This window comes from Mesocricetus auratus, unplaced genomic scaffold (assembly GCF_017639785.1).
Source record: "Mesocricetus auratus isolate SY011 unplaced genomic scaffold, BCM_Maur_2.0 Super-Scaffold_100004, whole genome shotgun sequence".
NCBI classification, from domain to species: domain Eukaryota; kingdom Metazoa; phylum Chordata; class Mammalia; order Rodentia; family Cricetidae; genus Mesocricetus; species Mesocricetus auratus.
The window spans coordinates 113,172,682-113,183,340 of record NW_024429189.1 but is presented as its reverse complement, the minus strand read 5'-3'; the positions used below and the strand labels follow the sequence as shown (position 1 = coordinate 113,183,340).

Here is a 10,659-nt window from a genome sequence, read left to right as displayed (position 1 = left end):
TGGGCGCGCGGAGGGAGCGGGCCGCGGGTCGCGGCGCTCGTGGGGTCCTGCGAGGCAGGCGGGGGGCCCGTGCCGTCCGGTAAAGTGAGGGGGGCGACGGCGGGAGCTGTTCTTGCCGGCCCGGGGCTCACAGGCCGTCCTTCTTGGGCCCCCTCCCCAGTCTCCAGGTTCATGGGGCCGTCGGCGGGCGTGAACGTGGCCGGCATGGGGTCGCTGACCGGCATCGCGGACGCCGCCAAGTCGCTCGCGCCGCTGCACGCGGCCGCGCCGCGAAGGAAGCGCCGAGTGCTCTTCTCGCAAGCGCAGGTCTACGAGCTGGAGCGGCGCTTCAAGCAGCAGAAGTACCTGTCGGCGCCCGAGCGCGAGCACCTGGCCAGCATGATCCACCTGACGCCCACACAGGTCAAGATCTGGTTCCAGAACCACCGCTACAAGATGAAGCGACAGGCCAAGGACAAGGCGGCGCAGCAGCTGCAACAGGAGGGTGGCCTCGGCCCCCCGCCGCCTCCGCCGCCGCCGTCGCCTCGCCGCGTGGCAGTACCCGTGCTAGTGAAGGACGGCAAGCCGTGCCAGAACGGCGCGGGCACCCCGACGCCTGGCCAGGGAGGCCAGCAGCCGCAGGCCTCGACGCCCGCGCCGGAGCTGGAGGAGCTGTCGCCCAGCCCGCCCGCGCTGCACGGTCCCGGGAGCGGCTTAGCGGCCCTGGACGCTGCCACCGGGGACTATGGCGGAGGCGTGCTCGGTGCCAACCTGCTCTATGGCAGGACGTGGTGATGAGCCCCGGGGGTCTGCCTGCGACCCGTAGGATCTGCCAAGAAGCTGCAAGAACGAATGGGGGAAATGTACAGAAGCTGAGCCTTTAGTGCATGGAGATAAGAACGAATGAGTCGCGGAGAGGGTCGGGCTGCTTTGAACCTCTTTGCTGGGGGTGGGAGAAGGCCCAGGACCGAATAATGTGACACCACACTTGGAGGTGGTGGTTTCCCTTCTTTCAGAAGTTCCCTAAGTTATGCGAAGAACGGGCGGAATCCACATTCACCACTTTCCTAACCAAAGCTCTCAGAGTTTTAGAAGTTGGAAACTTGGTTGGTGTTTGTATCTCTTTATAAATCAACCAGCTTTCACGATGGCTCCTTGAAGTGGAATTTATTTTGGGAGATTAATTTGCAAAGCCCCTCCCTTAAGTGCAATTTCGTTAATGCTTGATTGAAAGTAAATTGAATTGTAGGACAAAATGGATCATATACACAGCAACATGATTGCCGAGGAATTACTGCCATTTGGGTAAAATAGAGCAATGGAATAAAAAGAATCCAAATCCTAATTATATGGATCGTTACTGTTTTTACATTTAAATGCTGATTTTAAATATTATGTTCATTATTAGGCAACCAAGTAATTGTATATTATCCTAGATGAGCACAACCCCCACCCCAAGATTAAGCTCATCATTAAAAAAGAAGGGTTGTAAAATACTTTTTATAGAGAATCTGGTCTTTCCAAATTAGCTGATAAACATACCATTTCCTTCTATAAACATGGTATTTATTCTCTTTAAAGTATTTTTGCTTGAATTTGAACTCCTCGACAAAGTACTAAAACAAGCAAGTAAAACTGCCAATATTACTATCAATCTATTTTAAAACATGTCAATGACAAGGTGATTTATTGAGTTGTAATCAAGATATACAGAAAAGTAAGATAATTATACTTTTCCATCATGTTTAGAATTTAGGAGTTGCACCAATTTTTATTGTATAAATGTATTTACTCTTTAATATGCCAATTTATATTTCCAATATTTCAAATGGATATTTAAATATAACTTTTAAAAACCTTAAGTACTTTTTTTCCTAAAAGTTAAGAGGTTATTTCTTTTTCTCAAGTGTTGTAGGGACTTTTTTTCTTTTTCCTTTTGGCAGAATGTGGCAACACAGCTCATTTACTCATTATTAAAATAATCATATTGAAGAAAAATAAAGCCGAGTGACTAGTGTGAACTTATAGAACTAATGGAAGTTAAAGGGAAAAAAATGGACAAAATGTACTTTCAAATAATGAAAACAGATGGTTGCCAGAGAGACCCCAAACCTCTTCTGCATTTGAGATTTTAGAAGAATAAATTTGGGACTGAAACATTCAATTTCCTTTCATGGTTTGAACATTTTCCTGTAAAGTTCAAAGTAACTGTATAGGAAGGCATATAGAAGTCAGAGGAACTTTCTCCAAAATCCTCTGGGGGAAAAAACCCACAAACTCTAGTTCCTTTCACTGCAAAAAAAGGGAGGGGACTACGGAGCAAAGAGATTGTCTTTCATCAAACCACCAATGTGCATTTTTGTAGGATGAGATTTCATTTTAAAGCATTTCAATAGACAAATTAGTCAAAAAATGGTGTTATAAACATACAGAAAAACCTCCCAGCTTGAGTTTTTGTCTTATTAGTAGATTGACTTCAGAAATCAGTGTTCATCTTGCTGGTAAAGCTATTTTACTGACATGCTACAATTCAAAGTGCTATGTTTTCATCAGTTTGATTATATTACCTCTAGAAAACATGTTTTAAAAAACCACATAGTTTGTAATTTTTTAAAAATTTTTACAGATCGACACAAAAACAATAGCTTTATGGTCCGTGGGCATCCAGAGTCCCTTAAGGAAAACAAACCTATAGGGTTTTTTTTTTCCTAGATAACTTATTTCCAGAACAAAGAATCCTTTAAGTTCAATGAACTCAATTGAAAATAATGTCCCCGGGAGCAAACAACCTTTTTCCATTCATCATTTTCTGAATGTATATTTACTGTATCCATATCTTTTCCCATTTGGCATTTTCTTAAGTAGTAAAAACCCCAAGCTTGAGGTAATTGCCACAAAGGGCTTAACATTCTACACCCAGAGACTTACTGAGCACATCCTGACATTAGGAAAAGGTTTGATTCCTGAAACATTAAAAGAAATGGTTTTCCTATAGAATTCCACTTTCTGATTAATGCAAAGCAAGAGCCTTTTTCTTCTTTTGCAGTTGGTGCTTCACAGATCTTTTATAAAAATACAAACGGCTAGACTAGGTGAAACTCATTAACTGAAGAGGAGGATAAGTGTCTGCACAACCAAGAGGGAGAACAGGAGCAGGGGCTGGGTGGAACAAAGCCCTCTCTAAGTTGAGCAGAGGCCATAGCAAGACCGGGTTTCAGAAATGCTAACTCTGCAGATGTGAATTTTGCAGTACATTTTGAGGTCTAACATCTTTCTCAGCAGAGGCATGGAAACCAAAATGCAGAATGAAAGTTGCAGGGAGTAAGAGCAGAGATTGCAGGTACTTCTGTGTGATCTTCATTAGGATGTAAATTGAAGTATAAGAGTGTGTGCAATTTTGAAGGACACAAGAAGGATGTTTTGTATATGCAAGGGTGAGAGTGTAACCCCGTTGTCCTATTTAAGGCTTTGCTTAGAACCACAATCTAAAGGTCAGAACAAGTAGTTAATCAACACAGATGTGTTCAAACTCCATTCGGCTAGTAGCTGTTTACTTTCAATTTAAAGCAAATCAGAGACGCAATCCTATTCACTGAATGCACACACCTTCCACAGGCTTGCTTTGTTAACCATACTGAACATATGGTTCTAAAAATGAATTTGTGGACCATAATTATATAAAGATGTATAGATTTGTTTTTGAGGTACGAATTTGTGCATATAAAAAGTAATATATACATTATGTGGTGGCTATATAAATTCCAGTTCAGATACGATCAAAACACAGATAATATTCTCCTGCCACTTATGCCACAGTATTGTGGTGGACCCCTGTATGTCAATTATTTGAATTTAGTTCTTTTGAAATACTATTATTTACTACTCACAAGACCAGTGAGATAGAGAACTCAGATCCATTTATGAAACATAAGACTCCTTTTTACTGTTAGTGAGAATTGGTATCTGGGGAAATTTTAAAGATGCCAGATTGGGGAACCACACCCATATGTTACCTAGAGCTCTTCCCTCCAGTGAGTATGGGGATTGCTCTGTGACCTCCAGGTTACTTTTTCTAAGTTTAATGCTGATTAAAGTTTCTTACAGAGGGTTTTTGATTTATGTTAGTTTTGCTTTAGAATGTTTATCTGAAACAGAATGAAATGCTGTTTTAAAAGAGTCTCTGTAACCTCAGTAATTGTTTAGGTAACTTGTAATAAAACATCAACCATTAATTCTGTATAAGCTTAAAGTGCAAAATTTTGCAGTAGTGAATAGCTTTAGTGTCATTTCACACAAATTAAACCATATTGTCTTTTTACCCCAATTCCATAAATATAGAAAAACAGCCACAAGAACATCTGTTGGAATTAATGCTGAATGAAGACAAAATACTTTGTTCTTTGACTTTTTTCCTGGTGAGAAATAGAGGACTTGGTCAGTCACTAGGACTAGTTGATGGCACCTTGGTTTTCCGACCTTTTCAGAGTGAGCATTAATCTTGAGAATGAAGACAGAGTTGTAAAGCCACTCTGTGGCCTTTGATTGCAATTGACAAATTAACTCTAGGGAATGTTAGATTTTAGTATCTAGGCACAGCTAAATTTTGTTACAGTCAAGACTTCAAATTATAAACAGAAACCTAGCAGAGGTAGGGAACTGTTTCTGATTTTCTTGCAGGTTCAGCATGTGCACTTGCCTGGAGAATTGAAAGGATGTAACTGCATGTTGAGACTGTGGTGCTTGGTGCTGCATCCTCGGAGTAGAGAGATGATGCTACAATGCCCGCCAATGTGAAAGGTCTGAGATTCCCCACACCCACCCTACTCCACACTGCCAGTGTGCCTGCTCCTGGGCAGGCTTTGGGGTTAAGATTATGGGGCATTCAGAACCCTGGGGCCAATGGCCACAGCTTCCTGACTTCACAGGGAGGCTAATCATGCCAGACACAGCATAACCTTGACTATGAGGGGCAGCTACCTCTCCTTGGTCCTGCCAGTCTGCTGCTTTCAGGCACTGCCAGCAGCTCAGCCTCAACTGTGAAGTCCTTGTGTGTCCTCACCCTTCCTATTAGCCAAACCCCTGAGCACCTGACCTCCATCCAGAGGTGGGAGGATTCTCTATGCCCACCCAGCCATTATGTCCCAGGTCACTGCAAGAAAATTAGCCTACTGGTCATTGTACCCTATTTGCCTTTGAAAAGCTAAATCGCAATCTAATAGCCACTCACAGATGGCTTTGCACTTTTACATCACCTCCTTGGCACTCAAAGGCTAAGGAAGTTGCTTGCTTCTTACTAGGTTCCCTTAGCAGATGTTTCCAGGCACTGACAACACAATCTAATGAGAGACCCTGAAAAAAGGTACTCTAAACCAGCCTGTTGCCTTCAACACTAAGACTTGAGGGAACATTTATAACTGTAAATACCCCACTTGAAAGCTTTAAATAGCATTTTGACTGAAATGATATTTTTCTATTCTAACATGGTTACTAGTCAGTAAGAGATTGGGGAGAAGGATCCAAGGGTTCAGGAGCAGGACAGATGTCCTCAGAACACACCTGTTTCACAAGAGGGAACCTAGTGTCAGCTAACTTCACTAAGGCTTCTGCTTAGATTTCTTTAGAAACCGTCAGCCAAAATCAGAATTTAAAAACTAAACCAAGACTACGGAATTGGGGAAATAAAAAGCATTACTGTGGGTTTAGGGAACGCATGAAACTATATAAGTAAGACACATGCTCCTGCTGGAATATACAGTGCTTTATTTGGAGGGCTAGACAGCTTTAATATTTGGAAAATGAGAGAAATTAGTAGTATGATTCATTACTATGATGTGAAGTGAGGGTAACATACAAAGGTTCCTAATGGAGACCTTTGTTTCAACAACAAAAGGCTCCTGCTGTTTTCATAGCATCAGCAATGAACTCAACAGTTTCAGAATGCCTTTCTATTCAAAGGTAAGGTAGATTTTTCCCACATAAGCAAAGATTAACAAGTGTGCTTTAGTTGTATTAAAGCACAAATGTCCTAAGTCAGAAGGTCAAAGAGAAGTCTTACCTTACAATCTTAGACTGGGATGGAAAAATTGAGACAAAGTCTCAGTCTTTACAGGAAAGTGTCCCATTTAAGTTTGTTTCGGTAATTAAATGAAAACACTATGTGTGGACTCCAGACACATATTTAGGGACTTAGTGTGCTCAACTGAAGGAAGAGCCCAATTTGCATTCTACGGCAAAATGTCATCTAAGATATGCTGAGAATAGATTCTTTAGGTATAAATTAAAATTTTCAACTTTAATTTTTTTAGATGGTCCCTAAACTTAAGATTTAGAAAGTCCTTAAAACCAGAAAATGAGATTTGTAAAAATGTTAATTATTCATAAAGATGTATTATCAACATGCTAATAGAATCAATGCTTCTGCTGAAGTAATGACCATGCCTCTTCAAATCTACTGGCACTGACTTGCTTTTGACATCTACTTGCAGCAATTGTTTTCTGTAAAAACTGACTTACAAAAAAAGACATCCGAAGTCAGGACTTTCAGCTAAAATAAAGAACACAAGACACCAGAGCTTTTAAAGTTTAAGCTTTATTTTATTTTTTTACTAAAATCCACAAATTTCTGTAAGACAATACTTTAATGAAATGTTTCTGAAGAATGATGAGCAACGTATGCTCTAGTCTGTTGAATGTGCAGTTCAAATGTCCATACCTAATTATTCATGTGCATCAAAATCAGCAAAGAGCTGGCTTGAATTTTAACCATAATGAAAACCCAGGACTCCTAATTTCATCAAATGTGTTTACAAGCAATAATAAATTCAGACCCACTGTATTATGTACCACACATCTCTGGAAAGCAACATAAAACAGTGAGATCAGATCAGCAAAAATATGCACACAGTTAAAAGAAATACACAAAGTACTGTAGTTTTATTAAAACCTACTACTTGAGAAAGAAATCTCCTTTCCACAAATAGCATAAAAGTATATAATGGTGAAAGGATCTGGGAAAGCTTTACAAAAGCCTAATTCCAACTGTATCTTCCAGAGGGTGGTGGCAAAGGGTATTTCCTTCCTTCTCTGGGATATCCCTGAAAGTAAACAAAGAAAGAGTTTATCTTCTGGATTAATATGCCTACTAAAGAAATTAACTCTGCATCTCTATGGAAAAACATGCCATGAAGAAGAGGACTGTTTAAAGTACATCACATGGGAAGTCTTCCTGAGTGTGTGCTCTAAGCCTACAGCTCTCACATAGCTGGTTACAATGCTGAAGATGCACACAAAGGCTGAATTACTGAACACTAACCCAACAATCATCAATAGCCACATCTAAGAAATTCCCTAAAATACATTATGTACAGTGGGTTTTTTTTTTTAGTTCTTTTGAGAATCTCAAACAATGTAATTTGATCATATTCATCCCCTTCCCCCACTCTTCTCAAATCACTCAACTTTGAGTCTTTTTTTTAAAACCCATCAAGCATAGTTTGTGCTGCCCATATACTCTTGACTATGTTGCCTTCTCTGGAGAGTAATCAATCCACCAGGATCCACACCCTTAAAACAAACAGCAACAACAAAAACCACCACAACTTTCCCTCTCTCCCAGTGGCTACCAGCTACCAGTTTCTCCTAAGTAAGGGTGGGACTCTGTGTTCACCTCCCCTCTCCATGCTGGGATTTTTGTCTGGTCTGAGCCTGCATACTATAGAGACAGTGCTCTAAAAATTTTCCACCATTCTGAGCCCTTGGTAGGAAAGTCACCTTATTTAACCAAAGGAAGATACTGAGGCCTAATGACCAATTATTTAGAAATATATTTTTGTTCAATGAAAAACCAAAACATTAAATAACAAAGTTATTACAGAATTATACTTGCAAAAACATTTCTATGCATAATTCATAAGGCTGGGGATGTATCTCAGTGGTAAATGCATTTGCTGAGTGAGTATGGTACTGGATTTGATTCTAAAACAAAAAAATTTCTACCTAGGACCATAGGGTTCCATTTTGTCACTATATAGTATGATAGATCCTCAAGGCTGCAAAGTAGGCTAAGGACTTTTTTAGACATAATCAATGTCACTAAAAATAAATGAAGGCATGGGCATGAATTTCTGTAATAATAAACAGTAACTTTAATAGTTGTGATTTAAGAAAAATTAAGTGGAAACAAGACTGAAAAGAATGTGTGTATTTTCTACAAAAAAAAAGTCTTCCAACTTGTTTATGTATCTTCTCAGTGAAAAATTCCACCTCTTCGAGAAACAGCAGAATTCCTCGAAAGGGAAAGAAACTCTCCTTGGCATCTTAGAAAGGCAAGAAGATGAACTGGGGGTTCAGTGTCCCCAGCTCTGCCTCCAAACTATGAGGTTAAAGGCTTTCAGTTCCTGACCTGCAAAATGAAGTGGTTGGACATGGCGTTCTCCGAGGTTTCTTCAGTTCTTAATGTCTTCATTTAAAAAAATGTTATTGTAATTGCCTAGTGCCATCTAAACCCCAGTAATACAGAGCAGCAATTTCCTGATGTGACTTTTCAGAGGTGAATAGAAAAATTAAAAGTAAAATTCAATGAAATGATTTTAATTAATTTTAACAAAATTTTCTCAAAAGGTATTAACTATAAGCAATTAAGGTGACTGCTTTCTTATAAGGTTGAAATAGACAAGTTTTCCTTAGATGTCAGAGATGTTAAAGTAAGAACAAAGTAGAAAGCCAATATACAAAGCCCTGCAAATGGCCTGACAACAACATGGCAAACAATTTAAAGCCCCTTCATGTCACTGAAGATGCCCAACTCCAGGACCTACACACTGAGTTACATCATTCCAATCCTATTCTCTACCAAGAATTAGATGTAAAGTGCATATAAATTCTGTACAGGATGTCAAACTGCTAGGAGAAATTGTGTTAAATAGAACCCAGGCTTAAATGTTGCTAAGACTGGATGGAATTAAAAAACAAAACTCTGTCACCTCAATTTATCTATGAATTATAGTGTTCAGTAGAATCACATGGCACTTTCCATCTAGTAGAAAACTACATGGAAAAGTCTTCAAAGAAAAATCTGCTTCTACAGAGAAGGACTCAATGATGAATCAGATAAGAAGTCTATGATGAATAAAGACAAATAGTGAACAGCTAGGGTGTTTTTTAATTTTTTATTTTGTTGTTGTTGTTTTACTTTCAGCTTCCAGTCAGTCTTCATTTGTTAATGATGGATCTAGTTTATATTAGAGAATGAAAAGGTAAAAAGAAGTGTTTTGGTGACTGTGACTCATGCTAACCACTATTGACTGCTATGGCAAAGTAAGCTTCTAGGCTGAGATTCTTGAGGATTGTCCATAAACTATTTAGGTGAACTACTTTCCTTAGGTACAATTTTAATAATAAAAAAAAAAAAGTTGAGCTAAGTTACTCTATTAGTATTTTCTCCAGAAATACTGGTAGAAAAATATTAAGTCCTAAGAAGCAAGCTTAACAGTGAGCAATATGCTGCTTTTCCTATGTAGCCCACATTGTACTTATTACCTGTCTTCCTCCGCGATCATCACGTCTGGGTGGATATCCTCCAGGCCCAGCCAGCATCTGGTACTGGTTTTGCTGGAAGGCTGCATTTTGGGTTTGGAGCATCCGGTTCCACGGCAAAAGAGGTTCAGCTCCAACACCTCTGTAGAAAGACATACTTGTATTAGAAGTGAAGCCTGCTTTACAACAGAAGCCTAAAATAGGCAGGTTGTCTCCTCCAAATGTTAAGACAATCCAATTTGCCTAGATTAGTTTTATAGGATATGTAATATGGTGGCATTTATGTCTCTTGTAACCAGTGCAGTGTACTGTATTTCATAAAGCACCACAACTTATTAAGAGAAGAGATGTTTAGAGCTAATGAATGGTTCAGATGGTCCAAGTGCCTCCCTTACATATCTGATGACCCAAGTTCAGTCTCCAGAACCCAAACTGGACCCTCCACACATGCACTGTGACACACATACCCCACTCCACATTAGTGTGCACATACACAATATAAATAATTTTTTAAAATGAGGATGCTTAAAGTAAGCTGATTAACTTTTATAAAATAATTTATACAGTTGTAAATGTGAAATTTCTTTTTATCATCCAAAGCTCTAGATTCACAATCAGCAAGCTGGCTACATTTATGATTCTGTCCAGAAGCGTAAACATGTACTAGTGAGAGAAAGAGGCTTTATTTTCAAAAATGTCCAGACTCGTTCTTAGATTCTATTCTTTCTAGTTAATTGCAGGTTGCAAGTGAATTCTTACTGCTGAGTATTTTGAATCCAGGGTAGGGGACTTGGCCGTTTTTTCCCATCCATTATTCTGCTCAATATGTCAGAAGGTCTGATCGTGAAGAAACCTTTTCAAGTTCTATTGATGCAGCTTTCAATTGACCATGGTGACCTAGCAACATGAGCACTAATTGGCATGGGCTGACTGGCATTTGGTGTACAGTTTACATGGGAACGCAGATTCAACAGCTATTATAACCCAGTTTGCTGTCCCAGATTACTAGTTGAAAGACATGTTTTAATTGTCTTCAAGTGCCTATTTTAACTTTAGATACACAACAACAGGTAGAAGGCATTAAATCATAACTTAATTAAAACCTGTCCCATAAACAATGTAGCAAAGATATTTCTAAAGGCAACA

General features: G+C 39.5%; 2 protein-coding genes across 3 annotated transcripts in view; one reads left to right on the top strand and one right to left on the bottom strand.

The window, feature by feature from the left end:
- Positions 1–1,124, top strand: part of Nkx2-4 (NK2 homeobox 4) — a 1,845-nt gene extending 721 nt beyond the window's left edge. The window contains exon 2 of the mRNA XM_005072565.3: positions 161–1,124. Coding sequence (XP_005072622.3) covers positions 161–774 — 614 coding nt within the window. The 3' untranslated portion in view covers positions 775–1,124. The remainder of the gene's footprint in view (positions 1–160) is intronic.
- A 5,428-nt stretch (positions 1,125–6,552) lies between these two features.
- Xrn2 (5'-3' exoribonuclease 2) overlaps positions 6,553–10,659 on the bottom strand; it is a 61,477-nt gene continuing 57,370 nt past the window's right edge. For both annotated transcript variants that reach the window (XM_005072566.4, XM_040746450.1), the window contains 2 exons: positions 9,517–9,655; positions 6,553–7,073 (listed from right to left, as the gene is read on the bottom strand). In XM_005072566.4, the coding sequence (XP_005072623.1) occupies positions 7,008–7,073; positions 9,517–9,655 (205 nt within the window). In that variant the 3' untranslated portion in view covers positions 6,553–7,007. The remainder of the gene's footprint in view (positions 7,074–9,516; positions 9,656–10,659) is intronic.